Here is a 17806-nt window from a genome sequence, read left to right as displayed (position 1 = left end):
CCTGCTCATTGCCCTAGACTCTATCATCTGTCCAGCCACTGTCCGCTGCCACGCCTCCAGTGCAGATCAATTCGACAAGGGTCATCAAGAAACGGTTCCCGGCTGTTCAAGAAGACAGGCTTGGTTCGCAGCACCGTCATCGCCTATACGTCACTTAAGCCCCTCGATCCTGGAAAGCACCCCAGCGCCGTCGTATCTTACATATACTGCTCGACGACTATACTTGCTTCAGTGGACAGCTATCTTTGGAGGCCATGGTCACGACCAACTAATACTTCCTATTACTTTGTTCTTCTAGACTCAAAGCAATTCCCTGAGGCGACCTCGATTGGATCACAACACAGGTCAACAATTCGTTGTTATTTGCGTTCCACTTACACCCTTTGAGCCAGGAAATGGTATCTTCGTCGAAATGTGGAGACGCCAGAAGCGCCTCTTCACTGCGCCGATTTCTGGTGCCTGTCCTTGTCATTGGGCTGTTCATACAGGAAGCCAGAGCTGTCAGTTTAGAGGTCCCTCCAAGGATCTCGGAAGATGACCTTTTGCAAAAATGGGGGCAATACACCGTGAGAAACCTGCGCCGAAAAGAACCGGAAGACCCCGAAAGGCCGGTTCCTTTGGTTATTACCAACAAGTGCGATTCAACCATCTGGCCTGGCATCGCAACTCAGTCTGGGAAAGGCCCAGGCGTTGGGGGCTTCGAACTTGCCCAGGGGAAGAGCAAGGAACTTTGGGTAGGATCAGAGTGGCAAGGCCGTGTCTGGGGGAGGACGAATTGTACTGTCAAGGGCGATTCATGTTCCTGCAAAACGGGTGACTGTTTTGGCAAGTTGGACTGTGAGTTCAGTGTAAGTGGTTTACCGAGTGTTTTTCACATCCAGTATTGACGTATAGTCAGGGGTCAACGCCAGCAACACTCGCCGAGTTCACCTTGGCTGGCGGCTTACACAAGGAGCAAACTTTCTACGACATCTCCCTAGTTGACGGCTACAATCTCCCGATGGGCCTTGTTTACATCCCTGCCAAGAACACAACCTTCATCCCACCAAATCTCACCAACTGCGCGTGCATCGCATCTCCTAGTTGGATCTATGCCCACGCTGACACTGGGACCTACTACACCAACTCGTCATATCCAGTACCTCTGGAAAACAGGATCGACAATGACGACGCACGCCGCTGGTGTCCATGGAAGTACCTTGCCTTTCCACCCACTAAGCCTGGTGACGGCATCTACCCTTACCCGGACGATCAGATCCAGAGGCCCGAGTTTTCACCTTGCAACAGTGCTTGCGCTGCATACGGCACTGACAAGGAGTGCTGTGTAGGCAGATACCACGACCCGGATATTTGCAAGCCATCTGATTACAGCAAGGCCGCCAAAGCAATGTGTCCCGATGCTTACAGCTTTGCTTTTGACGATCAGAGTTCGACGTTTATCATTCCCAAGGGTGGCGGCTGGGAGATCGTCATGTGCCCCAAGGGTCGCTCGACTAACATTCTGCGTCAGTTGGGCGATGAAATGAATGAGCTGGCCGATTCAGGGGGACTATCGCAGATTGCCCAGAAGCGACTCAAGAATGTCACATATATCATATCCGACAAGAGTATCGCGAATAATGTGTTCCCGACAATGATTACGGTGGGCTCTGCGACGTTGGCAACTGGGCTGTGGCTACTATTATAAGCATTTGGGGGTCTGATCGAGACAACTTTACAAGAGCTGGGAGCATGTTTTCTTTCCTTTGTTTATAGAAGACAGGCTGGTTCCTGATCTTGTACGTCCTTTTGACTGTTCCTTTCCTGACGTCGGCTTGGATCGAGAATGAGCACACGATTAGATGATAGACGATGAGCTGAGCAGGGAGTTGGCTTCAAATCCCTGGGCCAGAATGCTTATACCCTTCTTTCTTTGATGCCCTAGATGAGAAGTTGTTATTCTCTCTACCTTTGTACAGGCTTCTATCGCTTTGAGATAACTATCATGCTGTATGTCCACCCTCGTAATAGTCCACTTCCCTCTGCGGTGAAGTGACCTCTAGATATCAAGTGTTTCTAAGCGCAGCAGCGCGTTGATGACTATCTCCGCCTCTCCTTTCGTCTCCTCTCCCACTCGGCGCGCTCCTCCTCATCACTGCCGCTAAACTCGGCGTCGTCATCGCTCTCATCGTCCACGCCTTGTGCGACGGCATGCTTATGACCGCCATGCTTGGCACTAGCAGCCGAATTGTCGACGGTGATAAAGTCGCCGGCATTTTGGTTGGCGTACTCGTGCTTCTGGATGAGCTCGCGCAGCTCCTTGTTGGTGGGGTCGACGAGCTGGTATGGCGTCAGGCGGGCCTTGTTCTTGACACGCGGGTTCGAGCCGGCCTCGAGCATCATCTCGACGAGGGCGTTGCCAAAGGGTCTCTGGGCGGGTGGCTCCGAGTTGATCCAGCGGATGGCGGTGTGGAGGGGGGTGTCGCCCTCGAGGCGGGTTAGGGGGTCGCATTCAAAGTCGGGCTGGTCGAGGAGGAGGTCGATGATTTCGTCTAAGTTGGAGGAGGTGTTAGCTCGTTGTATGCTTCGATCGCGGATGGTGGGGAGACGCACAGTTGCCCCGGGAGGCGGCCTCGTGGTAGAGGTGGTTGCCCATGACGGTGGTGGTCTCGTTGAGGAGCTTTGTGATCTCGGGGTCGGATTTGTCCTCGAGGCACTCGGTGAGGAGGTCGGTGTTGTTGCGGCGGCATGCCTCGATCAAGAGCTCCTTGACAGAGGCGCCCTGTGTGTTTTTGGTTAGATGGTACGTTTGTATAAGGTGTTGAGGCCTGACTAACATCGTGCTCCTCGTCAGCGCCCATCTTTGCTGGTTGACCAAGATGTGTATATCAAGCTGATTTGCAAAAGGAAGCGGGGTATTGTCTGTCAGTTGGTTGACAATGGGGAAAAGATTGAGGTGTTTCGGTTCGAGATTCCGGAATGCTCGGTACAAGTCGAGGTATGCAAAGTCAACAATAGAGTACGTGTTTGCGGCGTCGTCGTCACCAGGGGATATGAAAGGAGGTGGCAGTGATGATGTAGCGTTTGTCGTTGGTGTTTTGGAGGGGCTGAGGCTGAAGCGCCCAGGGCAGCAGCAAAGAGCAGGAAATGGCGGGGGAGATGGCGCTAAGACATGGTCCGTCATGGCAGAGGCTGGACCCCACTAGAGACGCCGCCGCCTGGGCATGGAAACGCACGAGGTGGAGGCCTTGGCGGCCTTGGGACTTTCTGGGAGAAAAAAAAGAAGTCATATTCGTTTCTATTCAACAGACGAATCAACGACGCAACAACAAACAACTCATCTACTTTCAAACAAGGCTCTATTGCAGACAGTTTCTTGCTATCAACTCTTGCCCCTAGCAAACCGCCATCATGTTGCTCTGTAAGACTCATCCTCACCTCTCCCCCCAACCTCGCTAACCATTGGTAGTCTGCCCCCATTGCGCCAACATCCTCACCGTCTCCTTCACAAACACGCGCACCAACCGCCTCGAGTGCCGCACCTGCCCCTTCGAGCACCACATCACCGAGCCCGTCTTCTCGCGCCGCATGTACGAGCGCGTCGAGAAGGAGGACGTGTTCGGCGGGCCGGGAGCCTGGGACAATGCGCAAAAGGGCCGCGTCCAATGCCCCAACGAGGGCTGTAACGGCGACGAGGCCGCTTTCTTCCAGGTCCAGATCCGCAGTGCCGACGAGCCCATGACGAGCTTCTACAAGTGCATGACTTGCGGACACCGGTGGAGAGAGAACTAGGCTTGTTATGAGTCGGGGGTCGGAGGAGGGTCTTGCTATTTGTTCTTGGTTGCGAGGAGAATCGGAGTTTGTCATAGACCGTAGCTCGTGTTTTTCGAGTTTGAAGAATCAAAAATTATGTAGCCTCGTCATGTTGCGAGGCGTTTGCTGGGCTGGACAGTTACGTATGAGAAGGCTTCTGCTTCGTCTTGATCTTGATCTTGATCGTCTTCTTCTTCCGCGTAGGAGTCTTGATGCCATCTTGTTCTTGGGGGCTTCTCTGGCCTTCTTGTCGTGGCTCGTGTGACTGATCGCATCCTATACAAGGCGCGTCGTCGCCTTGGTCGCAAGTCTTCTAGCTTTCGCGGTGCCAATCGATCGAGGCCTTCATGCCCTCCTCGACCAGTCTCTGAACCACGTCCGGGCTCATGATCTGCTGTCGGAACATCTCCTGCTGGAGGAGCTCGAGGTGTCGCAGGGTCGGGCCCGGGTAGGTCAGGTACTTGAGGTAGGGCGGCTTGCTCCAGTACTGGAGATAGGCGAGGTATGCGACAAAGGCGGGTTGGTTGAGGAGCTTTTGGGAGGCGAGGTGGTTGAGGTAGTAAGGGTTGGCTAGAGATTGTACAAACTAGAAACAATAAAGGTCAGCCGGGGGGAGAGGGAGAGAAGAGCACAGAACGAACCTCGAGCTCAATCTCGAAACGCGAGTAGCCGCCATACTTGGGCTCCGTGTCCGTCTGCGCGGGCGCGGGTGGAGGTGAACCCATTGGTACATCTTGAGAGGCCTCAGCAGCCATTTCGGATGATAGTATGAGTTACCAAGCAAAAGGCGCTGTGTTTGTTGGTGGTGAAGGGTGTTGATGGTCTCTCTCCCCTTCGCGTTGGCGCAGGGAAGTGGAGGCTGCACAAAGGAACTTGGGAGCTGCCCGACCCACTTTGCTCTCTATCGACGTCAGCTGAAGCTTGCTTCATCAAGCATCCATGATAGCTTTGGCTGGGTCATGATGTTAACCTATGATTGTTTTGGTTGATTTGTTTTGCTTTCTTTTACTCATCTCAAACATTGAATCACTACCCATTCCCTTCTCCTTCAGAGGTGCTTGTAGTATATTATTCAGTAACCCTCTCGAAACGAAACGGCTGCCTCCTGTGATGCCTACTAGGTAGACCAACAACAAACTTTTCTGCCTACGTCCCTACATATGCACCTTTTCTTTGTCCTCTGAGCCCTCGAAACTTGATCCCTCCATCGATCTCTTCTTTATTGAACTGTCAGTGGTGCCGACTCGAAAATGTCTGAATCTCGCGCTTCAAGTACAGTCAAGACACGCATCCTCATCATATCCGACACCCACGGCTCAGAACCAAAAGCCAAACCCGACGACGGCTGGCCGACCACTGAAGATGAACTCGATCAGGATGACTTGAAGTGGGCTCGCACGGGCTGGAGAGAGCCTCTACCAGAGGCGGATGTTGTCCTCCATTGTGGCGACCTGACCCTGCGTTCAACCGTCCCGGAATACCAAGCAACCTTTGATGTGCTACGCTCCATCCGGGCTCCTCTCAAGCTGGTCATTGCAGGGAACCACGATACTGCTCTTGATGAGCACTTCTGGATTAACGAAGCTCGAGGTACTAAAAGGACCGTGAACCAAGTCAAGGACATCGTCGAAGCTGCCAAAGCAGACGGGGTCCGATATCTGACCGAAGGCGTTCATGAGTTCACCTTGGACAACGGGGCTCGACTCAAGGTGTTCGCAAGCCAGTGGACACCTGTATTCGGCGGCTGGGCATTTCAATACGACGACGGCCACGACTTCAAGATCCCCGAGGGTATCGACGTGGCCATGACCCACGGCCCTCCGAACGGCATCCTCGACTTTGCCGGCATGACGGGGACCCGGGCCGGATGCCCCGACCTCCTGCGCGCCGTCACCCGTGCGAAGCCAAAGATCCACTGCTTCGGACACATCCACGAGGCATGGGGCTCACTCCTCGCCACGTGGGACGACGACAAGATCAACCAGGAGCGGTCCAAAGCCGTTGGGCTTAAGGGTCTGCGACCAAACCGCGTGACGCAGGATGAGGAGACGTACAAAGCGACCAAGGCGAAGCTCATCAAGATGAGCCGGCAGAGGGGTGCGCATCTGGATCTCACCGAGGGTGACTACCATCTCGTGCAGGGAGAGAAGACGCTGTTTGTGAATGCCGCCATCATGAGTATTCAATATCGAGCCATACAGCTGCCTTGGCTCATCGACGTCGACTTGGCCAAAGCCAATGAGGGTCAGGAGCCCCAAGATTAAGATGGAAGAGAACACGGTGGGAGATCAGAATAAAGGAGCCAGGGGTTATGTGCTTGACAAATTGCAAGCAAATCCATTTCCATCATTACTTTTTTTTGTCCGCTATTGCAAATAGATATAGCCTTTCATCAAAAGATGCTATACCCCAATATCCAAAAAAGTGACCAAAACATCCAAATGTCATATCTCGAAGCATACTCTCGTTCAGAACATTAAACAACGCCCCAGGCCTCGCAAAGAAGCCCCATTAAGATTACTCCCCAGGCGCTCTATCACCGGATTAATCCTGTGTCAAATTTCACACCTTACAGAGCGAAAAAGGCAGCCAGGATGGCGAGGAAGCCACCAAAGGCGGGGCCGGTCATGGCAGCGGCGTTGCCAGTCTCGCTGGCAGCGGCGCCGGTCTCGCTGGTCTCGGAGCCAGAGCCGGAGCCAGTGCCGGTCTCCTCATCATCACTTCCACTAGCACCAGTCTTGGTGGCCTTGGTGGTGGTCTTGTTGTTGGGGCCAGGGGTGACGGGGACGTCGGTAGTGGTGGAGAAGATGGCAGGGACGGTGACGGAGCCCGTGATGGAGGTGTCGACGCTGACAGTGACGGTTTCAGTGTTATCCTCCTCATCGGAGGCAGTCTCAGTCTCAGACTCGGTCTCGGAGGCGGTAGCAGTGGGAGCGACGGTGCCGGTCGCAGAGCCAGACTTGCCAGCGGCCGAGGAATAAGCCTCGCAGGCAGCCTGGGCGGCGGCGAGGGCCTTGGGGAGGTCGGCAGCCTCGCACTCCTTCATCAGGCAGGGCGAGATCTGAGGGGTGAGCTTCTCCTGGAAGGAGGGGTCGCACTGGCAGGCGGTATCCTCGAGGTCGCAGCCGGCCTTGGGGACATACTCCTCAAGACACTTGAGCTGTTGGGCGTGTGTTAGACGGTGTTGTTGTGACACAGGCGTCCATGTTGATGTTGACTTACAGCGCACTTGGGCTGGCCAGTGAAGTCCTGGGCGGCAACGAGGCCGGCAGCAGCGAGGAAGAGAGTAGCCTTCATTTTGAATTATGGATTTGAAGCACAATTGATGAGAAATTTGTCTTGTTCGATGAATTCGTAAGCAAGCTCGAGATGATGCTGGTGGGTAGAGGTAAGAGGCGCTCCTCGGTAGGTCGGTCCAGGCCCTTTTATAGCTGCTTCCAACTCCCGGGGGCGCTGCTGGTTAATTAACTTACCCCATAAGAACAAGCCTTGTCGGGCGGACAAGGGTCCCGGTCCAGAATTGACTGAGGGAAACGGGCTCCATCAAATTATCCATTCATCGGCTGGTCGGACGGGCCTCTCTAATGGGCTTGCTTGTCTCTGCTCCAGCTGCCTCTCTCCTCCTGTCCTGCCCCTGGACCCCTGGAAGCTTGTGAGCTAGAGCCCACTAGACCCTGCGCTATGCGGCCGGGGGTTACGTGCCTGAGTGGAAAGTAGCGTGTAAATCCCCCGTACTGGTACTTGTGTTCCCCAATCTAGACGAGCCTGGAGCCATTCCCGCCCAGCCAAAGCTTGAACTTGTTGCCCAGAACTTCTTTTTCGCTTTTTTTTTTAAACTTTGGCTGAAACCTGCCCAACAAATCCATTAGGAAGGAATGAATCCTTGGTGCCGTTTTCCCGTTCGCCCCAGACAATTAAATACGGATACGTACAGCCAAACTCCATGGCCCCCATTTGCATCGAGATGCCCCAGTTTTCCTTCAATTCCTCTCTCCCCCCTCCCCCTCGTCTTGCCAGAATCATCCGTTTTTGACCCTGTAAAGGTATCGACTAAGTCCCTACGAATAGAGAAGAGGTCATTAGAAGCTGCTGGGGGGGTCAACAGCCGAGAAACCACGCCATGGCCACCAGAACCACCGAGATGAAAACTCTTGGTGAGGCTGGGGAGGATGGAAGGGCCAAGATGGAGAGGGCTTACTCAGTTGTCAGCTTATTACCTTATATCCCCTCCATCTCTCGCATGGTACATGCCGCTCTGGGAAAGGATCAATCCTCTTGTGAGGCATTGCCATGCCAACGTCTCAAGGTCATTGGGCCGGCGCATCATCTCTCTCTTTCTGGGGACCACAGCAGTGAATGCAGTGGCTTCCCTGTCAATCCCGTTTGAGAGTGTAGACTCACTGCCATCCTCTCAGGGATCATTGGTGGATACCTCGGGGGCTTTTTGTTGACGGGTGCTTCTAATTCTGGTGAGGGGGGCATGGCTGTGAGAGACAACCTACCTACCGTCAACACTGCAGGGTCCTTCTTTTATCCATACATGGATGGATCTCGGCAACTGCTGACCCTCACACGACGGCTTCAGGTCAGGTCAGACCACGATGGCTATGATTTTTTAGTGAAGCATGCTTGATTCTATTTTACTCGAGATTCAACCTACCTACGGTGCCTGGCCAGCCACGACAGTACATGACACTCGCGTCGCCATGCACACGCATGCAGATGGGGTCCAGGATCAGTAGGTACTGTACGTAGGTGTTGGCAAATACGAACAGACTTTCCACTGGCCTGCCTAAAATCGATGCATGGCAACGTAACATGTACCGAATTGTATGGATACAAGTCAGCCTCTGCCTCATTCTGTCTTGGACGGGTCTATGCCTCTCCCTCAGATTCAGATCCGCATTTAGCGTTATGCAATGCTGCTTGACAGAAAGCTTGGCACTTCCGGTCCAAACGCTAACTACAGCAACATCTCGCCAAGGGCTGGCTTTGAACAGTTGAAAAGGTATTGATTAAAGCATCTCGACCACCTACGTAACCATCATGAATCGTCATCCCACCGAGGCCGGTTCATGATGATGGGTCTCGCTGGGTCCCAAGGTCCTCGTATCTCATTCTTGTACTTTTGCAACCCAATCAGCCACCAGCTGCATCCTCCTGTTGCCAGTACCGCGATGAGTACTCCTACAATCATTCCCACGAGTCCGCTCTTCCATGGCCATCCGCCAGTGCCCTTAGTGTCACCCAAGATGAGGCCTACTCCAAGTCCTGCCCCCAGTACCAGCAAGATGGCCGATACCACATGGAATAGCCAGCTGCGGTGCCTCGCATACCGTCGGAAGACGGGAAACAGGCCAAAAACTTCGATGCTGAACAGCGTCAAGCTAAAGACCTGCTTCGTGGATGGTAGCCGACTTGCCAATACTGTTGATGCCATGAGGGCAGCATTGGTGGAGAGTGATGCAGGAAACTTGGCTCCCACGCCACCCGAGTAGTCAAAGAAGAAGATGTTTATGGCGAGGAGCCAGAAGGACATGGCCCAGATGCTGTCGCTCGATGTGGACCAGGTAAGGGATTTGAGGATGGGGCTAAGTCCAAGGAGTGTGCAGTAGATGAGGATTGCTGACTTGATAGTTTCAGCCCTCTGCCGGGACCGGCTCTCTTCAGCAAGAAGGGGTGGTGGCAGCTCGGGGAGGTGCTCCTGGCTGGCTCGAGGTGTATGCACAGCACCGCTAGCCAGCGAGCTAGTTGAAGTGGACTGTGCCCGTTTAATCGCGTGGTGCGCGTGTAGGTTTGTAGTCGAGCTCGAGGCCGATGGCCCGGCGGTCGACGGGACTGAATCGATCCGGAGCGGAGGCGGGCGCCTGATACTACCGGCGCGGCCGGGTCGCCTCATGCTTCCGGTCCGGCCAGTTCTCCCCGTCACTGTTGCTGCTGCCACTCCGTGACTCGTGTCACCAGGATCCTCGATCTCAGACAACCAGCGCTCCCAGAGGATCCATCCGACAAAGGTAAGGAAGCTGCTCCAGCTTGTGACAGACACGGGAGATACACGCTCCTGAAAGATACCAACAAAGCAAACGATGAAGATAATGACGGAGCAAACATGCTGCAGTATAACGGTTGAGTCGGCGACGAGGGGCCAAAAGTCATACGGCTTAAGACGGGGATTCCGCTGTAGGTTCTCGAGAAAAGTCGCTTGGTCGGTATAGTTGTCGGGATCTGTTGAAAACTTGGTTAGCTCTCTCGTCCCTCTCGTCGCGGAAAGCAGTTGATCAGTGGACTCTTACATGATTGCTTCACCCACATCAACTTCTTCCACGGCCGCTTGCGCCTGCGACTTCTACTACGCTCGCCAAGGCGGCGAGGCGGGGACACGAAGGCATCGTCAGGGGAGAGATGGGAGCGGCCAAACCCATGAAGCGTCGAACGGTCTAACAAGGGGAAGGGCGTCTCGTCATCGGTAGGGGATGGCATGCTCTCGGGAGGGCATTGGAGGCGGTGGAGGTCGCGCTCAGTCGTTGAGAGCAGATCTCTTGTTCGCGTATGCCTTCTCTGGCGACCGTGTGAATAATGGCAATGGCGGTGATGATGCCAATCAGGAGGATGAGGATGTGCAATGAGTGGGTCGCCCAGGCTTAGCGGGCTCGGGGATCGGGGCAAGCGCGCCGTCGACATCGAGTTAGGCGCGTCCCGCTAGGACGGGAGCTGAATCCGAGTCCGCCTGCCTGCCTCTTTCTGCGATGGATGGATGGACGTCTGCTCCAGCATTACCCTACTAGGTAAGATCTGTTGCACAGCATGAGGCCGTTTGGCGATGGTGATGATCTGTTAACATTGTGCGCCGTCTGCTCAGAATACCTAGATAGTCATGTAAGCAAGTCAAGTTTGGCCGAGAGCTTAAGCTGCATGAATAGGTAGGCATTTCAATCCCAACTTACAGTACCTACCTACCTACTGCGGTACACATTCATGTTGAAAAAGAGATGGAAGGAGCAGTTTCCAGTTGTGGGGCCTGCTTACCAGGCGCATACATCGGCATGAGCGTTGGTGAGCAACCAATACCACAACCTCCCATCTCACCCAACAGCCTCATCCAACATCAACTGCAATCAAACTGCTGCCAACGTCGCGGTAATAACCTGCTCCCAAATGACAATCAAGGGGAAACTATCCATCACCAACATCGCTCATGGCAGCTGCACCCCAAAGGCTGAAGCGTGCGTCTCGCGCCTACTCTACCCTACAGTGTCGACTCAAGACAGCGCTTCATGACCACGCCTGTCAGCTCAACGAGGCAAAAGGCGCCATGCGCGCGTTCGAGTGACCAAGGAAAGTCATCCGAGCGGCAATGGCTGACTCGATATCCGTACTAACGTTAGTATCGGCCAAACCACCGTGCTCATCCCGACGTCCGATGTGAATGGCTTGCTTCCGTCACAGCGCAGATACGCACACCGATGTTTCATACGCACCCGCATCACAGTTCACTTCAGCCTGCCATGGCCACCATGAGCTCTCTCAAGACTCACACTCATCACCGCTCTTCCCTTGGTCCACTCTTCCGCTTCATCAGTTCGTCTTGGCGGCGAGAGGCAGCCCACACCACCGACTCCAGAGCATGTCCTTCCTCCCAACCGAGATCCCGGCTTGATGTCGTTCGTGGACACTCAGGATGCAGGCTTGTCGTTCTGTCACACTGATACTACCACATCCCCCCACTGGCTCCTCACCAGTGACCACTACCCACCGATCCCGACAGATCAGATTTTTGAAAACGTGGTCTTGGGACCAGAGTTAATGCCCACGCGGCCCGTACCTGCTGATGCGTCTTTATCGTCGAGATTGGCGACCGAGGCAAGCCCAAGCAGAGACACGCCTGATGCTCTTGCGTCCTGCTCAGCCTGGACCGATCTCGAGCCTCGAGTCTAGATCTGCCCGCCAATCAAGCCGCAGCCTGGCCAAGGTGTTCGTCCTTGGTGCTTGGGTTGTCCCGGAACCAGTCAGGCGGCACCAATCGCGTACCATCCCGCCTCAGCTTCGCGAGCTCCACACGGGGTTACCCGACATCCCTTGCAAGCTCCAAGCCCTCCCGCCTCACTTCGAGCGCATGTCAAGCCAACCCAAACCGCTGGGACCGTCTTGTCAGCTCTGGATGATTGGCAATCGCCTTGACAAGTTACCATTCGAGCGTTGGGTGCATCGCTCGCCCCGGCTTGAGAATGGGAGGCCTGGAATTGGCCGAGAATGGGCTCGAGATGCATGCCGGAAACGACGACCTGCGAACCTGGGCTCGAAGTGTTGCAGACCCATCATCCTGGAGCCCGTTCCCGTCCCATGCTGACCCCGACCCCGGCATCCCCATCACCACCAGAGGCCGTAATGAAGGTGATAGTTGGTTGTACTCCGTGCCAACAAGCTCCGGGTTGATACTGACTGGACTTCGTCCGCCCTGGCTTCACGTCGGCTGCGTCCGCCGGCTGCGCTCTCGGGAGGCGCGTATTATGCAGCCACGCCCAGGATAGCCTGCCAACAGTCTTCTCACATCAGACCATCACCCAGGACGAGGTGTGCTGGGGTTCTAGATTGGCGAGAAGCTTCGAATTCTGCGAGCATGAGGGTTCTGGGTCGTCCTCTGCAGGCGTCATCGGCCGCCCGATCATGGCGACACGTGACAAGACACGAGGAACATGATGCAGCCCCAAGAGACAGGCGCGAGGCTAACATGTCTGGCTCGGGCTGAAAAGCTCAGCCGGAGAGACACTAGGGTGGCGCTCTCGAGCTTGCTTTTTAATACAGAGCTAAGAGGCGCGAAATACCCGATATGTGTGATCGTCGACTGGACCTCTTGCACCATCTGCGCCTCACCCCGGTCCTATCACCACTCTCTTCCTTGGAGAGCGGTCTCATTGGTTGGCTGACCGAGGGAACAGGATGGACCATGCAGCATGCCGCTATCGAACCGCTAGAAGCGGTGTCGGTGAACCATCCCGGTTTTGGCAGGCTGTGGCACAGTATAGCATCACGTCCCACGATGGCTTCAAGGGGGATCATTGATTTTCCCCGGCCCGGACATGCCGCAAACAGCCATCCACCCCCAGCATGTAGGTATGACACCGTTTCCGTCCTGTCCTCGTGAGACCCCTGTTCTGGACTCGACAGTATGTAGGCCGACGTGAGATTAATACCGCTGCCCGTACCTCTCTGCTCGATCCTAGACCTCCAATCATCTCCCGTTATGCCACCTGTTGAAGCCGTGTTGTACTTCTCGCACTAGAAGCTCACCCTCCCAACACCGTTGCTCTCATGAAAGTACGAGGCCATGTCATCCTCCACGTCGTCAACATCATCAATGGCGAGCTTTGGCTCTCTTCCCACCGAACTTCGCCTCAAAATATGGTCACGAGCCAATGAGCCTCGGATTGTCCTATACGGCGACTTGGTCCAGAAAGACGGTTCTTACCCGTTGCCGACTGTTACACAGCTCAACGCCGAGGCGCGAGAGGAAACCAGGCTAGGGTATGAGCCTATTGGCCACGGATCATACTTTGACTTTTCCAGAGATATCCTCGTTTGCGACCACAAGATTTCAGACCAAGCACCTGACCCTTACCTGGAAGATCTGGCACCGCGGATAAGACGACTTGCCTTCTGGGATTGCTTCCCCGACGATGGCCGGGTGGATGGGCCATACCACTACTCTGTCTACCTGTCAGCCTGCTATCGTCAGCGAGATTTCGGCAAGATCGAGTTCGACCGATTCTGGTTTCCCAACCTGGATGACCTGTGGATCGTCAAAGTGGGAGAGATCGATCCAGCATGGATGATCCACATGGACACAAATGCTCCATATGAAGTTCGTCTCAGAGAGCTGGCTAAACAGTTCCGATATTGGGTGGACGAGAACATCATCGAGATGGCGCCCCTGGACCTGGATGACCCCGAGTCTCAAGCAGTCCTGAACGAGGGCAGATGCGGCAAAGAGGATTGCCACGAACTCAACAAAGGACGCAGCAAAATGGTGTCCAAAGTTGTCTTTCTGGATGGAAAATACAAGGCGCCCGATGACGGCCTGAAATGGGTACGAATCCTGCCATGGCACGTGGATGAGGACAAGGTCAAGGAGAACCGGACCTGCGAGAACAGGATGAGATGGGTCCTGGTGGAGAGGATCTTGACATTTGACCTGCAATGGGAGGGATGGAGCGAATCAGGATGGGAAGTCAGGAGGCACAGAAGAGGCAAATGAAGGGAAGCGCCGAGGACGAGTCTTTTATGATTCGAGGTGATGGGATCTCGCAAGGACCGACTTGACTGAGGGCAGGCTCGTCAACCATGCTTCAGCCGCTGTGCTGACAAGATGACAGAGCCCGGCTCCTGCTTGCCGAGCAGTGAAGGAGAACCAGAGGCCAGGCCACGCTGGCTTGATCATGGCTCCTACAGGCTCCTGGCATTGGATGGGAGCTGAAGTTGAGTTCAGAGAGTCCGCGCCAGACTCGAGAGCTGATTATTATGGCACCAAGACGAACATGAAACCGCAGAGATGGCCTTTGTCGAGACATCCGACGGAAAGCGCCTGCTTATCGACACATGAGCCGATAAAGCCAGATACAGAACACCATAATGTACACAGCAGTTACACAACAAACGGAGGAGAGCAAGTCTTAGTAAATCGGATGTTATATGCACAACCACGAAGACATAGAGAGGTATGCAGTTGCGACTCTAGCAGATTTCTAATCTTGACAAAATGTAAGAAACGCGGGTCTGGGACTAACAACGGTACGCAAAAGAGAACTCTGGGAACGATATTACAAGCAGTATGAAAGTGGCGTGGTACTGTACTAATGCATGAACAGGGACTAGTTCGCGACAAAGAGTTGTTCTGACCCGGCCCAAATGTATACTCCTCCTATTGTTACTTGAACGACAAGTTGAGTGGTTGTCTTTGTACACATTATTCTATGATGTTAAGAGCTGGGGGCCTAACAAAGAAGCGACATGATGTGTTCTTGGGACTGTTCAGGGCAAAGGTGAGTTAAGTATGCTACTCGGAACAAAAAGTTCAGCAAGCTTGGGAGGATATATGTTCAAGTTGTGCTCCTTTGGACCCGAGGAATTCCGATTAGTAGCATCGGCAAACCAGAGCTCTATTTCTCTTGAAGAATAAGAGAACTGTGCCGTTATGGATGACGGCGTCCCGTCCTTCACCCCCCATACCGTCAGACCGCCCCTAAGGAGGGTCAGGTTGAACCCGCCACTGGAGGACTATCTTCCAAAAGCATGGAAATTCTGTGGCAAACACTTCTTGAACCGGCTGTCGTGGAATTTTATTCAGGACAGTCCCAGAAGGACCAGCAGGTACGCTCCATGATCGATATGATGCGAGGCAGCGATGAAGGGCTCAGGTATTTTCAGCGCACACACCGAACATTATTCCAGGACTCCAACTTCCAATGGAGGCGGATGAATGTGTTCAGGGACACTTTCTTGACGACCAACATGACTCTGCCAACTCCAAAGATTCCAGGAATGGGGACAGGGATTCAGGAGACCTCTCCCCTTAGTCTTCCTATCCGGAATCTGGCGTCGAGTTTCTACGACATTATCCGGCCAGATTGGACAATGAGCCTAGAGCCTCTGGAACTGCGATGGTTGCCGGGTCTGCGCGAGTTTACCATGGCATGCCCCAAACAATGTGGCGATGCCACGCCTTCGAGCAACAAGGGCGACACGGTAGCCACTGGAGACTGGTATGGCTTCCGATATCATGTAAGCACACACAGAGTCGAGTACACTCACTTATCCAGACACGAGACCCTGGAGACGGGACTCGCTGGTAAGGATCCGCTGACAGGCTTATTAGGCACGGTGGTTCGCCTCTGGATCATGAGGGAGGGGGAAGGGGACAACTCGGAGAAGAAGGGACACCACGAGTGGAATGAACTGTGTCTGGAAACGAGACTCGACGAGCCGGAGATGAGAAAGGCGTGGCAGGTTTGGCAGCTGACGAGAGCTAGATTTGAGAATCCGGTCCGCGCTAAGCCTGTCATGCTGTTTTCTCCAACTTGGTGAGGGTGCTCTTTGGTAGTGTTTAGATGATAACATGGAAGTCTGGCGGAAGCGTTCTATGCGATAACCACGTGAATTGAATTGAACTTGATGGACGTGTGAATGAATCTGCATATTGTGCCTGTCTGAGAGAGAGGATAAAGGTACCCGAAGATTAATCGGCAACTTATTTACATATGCCTACCTAACCAATATATATCCTATTCACTGAGACCAAGGTAATGCGAGTAAGACGAGGGACCCAGACATTGTTATAGAGTGGATACGCACTTTGTCAAAAACAGTCTCGTCATCCATGGCTTCAAGTATGTCATCTCCACCTTTTTTTCGTTATCAACGACAACCAACCTCGGGACAATGGCTATTCCATTCTGGGGGCGCAACCATTGTGGGAACACACTATGGATGGGTTGAGATGCGTTCTTGACGAGCGAGCGCTTATTAATCTCTCTCTCCCCTCCCGCAATCGGAGTCGAAATATCCTCTCGGAGTTTGCGGGAGTAGCGTGCCAACTTGCTTTGCCATTTCTTAGCTCTCATCTCATCTTGCTCTGACGTGAGAGACTGAATTAGCAAGAGGAGGCGTTGTATAACTCGGAGCTGTCGGGTAGAGATGAGATAGAACTGGTTATATACTGACTACTTACTACACCGCACTTGCATACAACTCACCTCCTCACCGTCAACATGACCCTCAAAGACGACGTCCTCCTCGTCTACCTCCCCAGCCCGGCGCCAGAGCCCTTCCTCGCGGAGGCCCGCAAGCGCTTCCCCGAGCTCGAGGTCCGCTGGTTCGAGGCCCCCATCGTCGACTTCCAGCTCCTCCCGCCCGACCACCTCCCCGACGAGGCCTGGGAGGGCGTCACCATGCTGTGCATCTACCACCAGCCCGACCCGGCCAAGGTGTCGCGGGCGCGCTTCTTCCAGGCCGCCTCGGCCGGGCTCGACATGTGGGCGGGATATCCCAAGTTTCGGGACCCCGAGGTTCAGTTTGCCAATGCTAGTGGGTGTCAGCCGTATGTTAGATGCTGCTATTCTCATTGTTCAAACTGTATTGATCTGACTCTTTGTATAGACCTCAGATCGCCGAGTGGGTTATAGGAGCGTACTTGTCTCACCAGCATCACTTCCACGTCTATGCTGAGCAGCAGAAGCAGCAGCTCTGGCGACCCAGACTGGAGCTCGGCATGCAAGTGTCGACAGGCCGTCGCATGTAAGAGGCAACTCTTTCCAGCCCGTAAACCATCAGCTAACGAAACAAAACTCAGAGGTATTCTTGGCTATGGAGGTATCGGGAGGCAGTGCGCCCGGCTCGGACAGGCGTTGGGGATGGAGGTGTACGCTTACACGCTCCGAGAGCGTCCGACGGCCGAGTCCCGGCGCGATGAGACGTATTGCGTCCCTGGCACTGGAGATCCTGAAGGCGTCATCCCGTCCAAGTGGTTCTCGGGCGGTTCCAGCCAAGACGTTGACCACTTCCTGGAGCAGGATCTCGATCTCTTGGTAGTATCTCTGCCACTTGGTGACGCCACGAGAGGTCTCCTCGGCGCAGAGCAGTTCAAGGTCCTCGGCAAGAACCACGGCAAGACATTTGTATGCAATATTGCTCGAGGCCCCATCATCGACACCGACGCCCTGGTCAACGCTCTCGAGAACGGCCTCATCCAGGGAGCCGCCGTAGACGTCACCGACCCGGAGCCGTTGCCTGAGGGACATCCCCTCTGGAAGGCGCCCAACTTCTTCCTCACACCTCACATCTCGTGGCAGTCGTCCAAGTACTGGGATAACCTCTCTGGCCTCCTCCTAGAGAATCTGGACCGTCTAGCAACTGGACGGCCACTTCTTAACGTGGAGAAAAGGAGGCCGAATTAGGGGTAGTAGGGATGCATTATGTACTTCATGATACTCTACATAGATGTACATGGCTTTGAACGCTTGTA

At 54.3% G+C, this 17806-nt stretch overlaps 9 protein-coding genes across 9 annotated transcripts; 5 read left to right on the top strand and 4 right to left on the bottom strand.

Moving 5' to 3' along the window:
• Window positions 1-395: 395 nt before the first annotated feature.
• On the top strand, window positions 396-1687 carry NCS57_00417700 (uncharacterized protein; the record flags this gene model as incomplete). The annotated part of the gene is made up of 2 exons (XM_053054147.1): window positions 396-848; window positions 899-1687. 2 exons carry the CDS (start codon window positions 396-398, stop codon window positions 1685-1687), a joined length of 1242 nt encoding a protein of 413 aa, XP_052916307.1.
• Window positions 1688-2079: 392 nt separating this feature from the next.
• On the bottom strand, window positions 2080-2840 carry NCS57_00417600 (uncharacterized protein; the record flags this gene model as incomplete). Its single annotated transcript, XM_053054146.1, has 3 exons — window positions 2080-2531; window positions 2593-2761; window positions 2817-2840. The coding sequence occupies 3 exons, from the start codon at window positions 2838-2840 to the stop codon at window positions 2080-2082; spliced, it is 645 nt and encodes a 214-aa protein (XP_052916306.1).
• Window positions 2841-3390: 550 nt separating this feature from the next.
• NCS57_00417500 (DNA-directed RNA polymerase subunit) lies at window positions 3391-3771 on the top strand (the record flags this gene model as incomplete). Its single annotated transcript, XM_053054145.1, has 2 exons — window positions 3391-3400; window positions 3449-3771. The coding sequence occupies 2 exons, from the start codon at window positions 3391-3393 to the stop codon at window positions 3769-3771; spliced, it is 333 nt and encodes a 110-aa protein (XP_052916305.1).
• Window positions 3772-4105: 334 nt separating this feature from the next.
• Window positions 4106-4547, bottom strand: NCS57_00417400 (Mediator of RNA polymerase II transcription subunit 31; the record flags this gene model as incomplete). Its single annotated transcript, XM_053054144.1, has 2 exons — window positions 4106-4378; window positions 4434-4547. 2 exons carry the CDS (start codon window positions 4545-4547, stop codon window positions 4106-4108), a joined length of 387 nt encoding a protein of 128 aa, XP_052916304.1.
• Window positions 4548-5042: 495 nt separating this feature from the next.
• Window positions 5043-6056, top strand: NCS57_00417300 (Metallophos domain-containing protein; the record flags this gene model as incomplete). Its single annotated transcript, XM_053054143.1, has 1 exon — window positions 5043-6056. The coding sequence occupies one exon, from the start codon at window positions 5043-5045 to the stop codon at window positions 6054-6056; it is 1014 nt and encodes a 337-aa protein (XP_052916303.1).
• A 305-nt stretch (window positions 6057-6361) lies between these two features.
• On the bottom strand, window positions 6362-7089 carry NCS57_00417200 (CFEM domain-containing protein; the record flags this gene model as incomplete). Its single annotated transcript, XM_053054142.1, has 2 exons — window positions 6362-6952; window positions 7015-7089. 2 exons carry the CDS (start codon window positions 7087-7089, stop codon window positions 6362-6364), a joined length of 666 nt encoding a protein of 221 aa, XP_052916302.1.
• Window positions 7090-8836: 1747 nt separating this feature from the next.
• On the bottom strand, window positions 8837-10473 carry NCS57_00417100 (uncharacterized protein; the record flags this gene model as incomplete). The annotated part of the gene is made up of 2 exons (XM_053054141.1): window positions 8837-10017; window positions 10086-10473. 2 exons carry the CDS (start codon window positions 10471-10473, stop codon window positions 8837-8839), a joined length of 1569 nt encoding a protein of 522 aa, XP_052916301.1.
• Window positions 10474-13117: 2644 nt separating this feature from the next.
• Window positions 13118-14044, top strand: NCS57_00417000 (2EXR domain-containing protein; the record flags this gene model as incomplete). Its single annotated transcript, XM_053054140.1, has 1 exon — window positions 13118-14044. The coding sequence occupies one exon, from the start codon at window positions 13118-13120 to the stop codon at window positions 14042-14044; it is 927 nt and encodes a 308-aa protein (XP_052916300.1).
• A 2509-nt stretch (window positions 14045-16553) lies between these two features.
• On the top strand, window positions 16554-17738 carry NCS57_00416900 (uncharacterized protein; the record flags this gene model as incomplete). The annotated part of the gene is made up of 3 exons (XM_053054139.1): window positions 16554-16882; window positions 16942-17079; window positions 17135-17738. 3 exons carry the CDS (start codon window positions 16554-16556, stop codon window positions 17736-17738), a joined length of 1071 nt encoding a protein of 356 aa, XP_052916299.1.
• Between the last annotated feature and the right edge of the window lie 68 nt (window positions 17739-17806).

Source organism: Fusarium keratoplasticum, chromosome 3 (genome assembly GCF_025433545.1).
Source record: "Fusarium keratoplasticum isolate Fu6.1 chromosome 3, whole genome shotgun sequence".
In the NCBI taxonomy this organism is placed as follows: domain Eukaryota; kingdom Fungi; phylum Ascomycota; class Sordariomycetes; order Hypocreales; family Nectriaceae; genus Fusarium; species Fusarium keratoplasticum.
The sequence above is the reverse complement of the archived record's forward strand: the minus strand, read 5'-3'. Positions and strand labels throughout refer to the sequence as shown.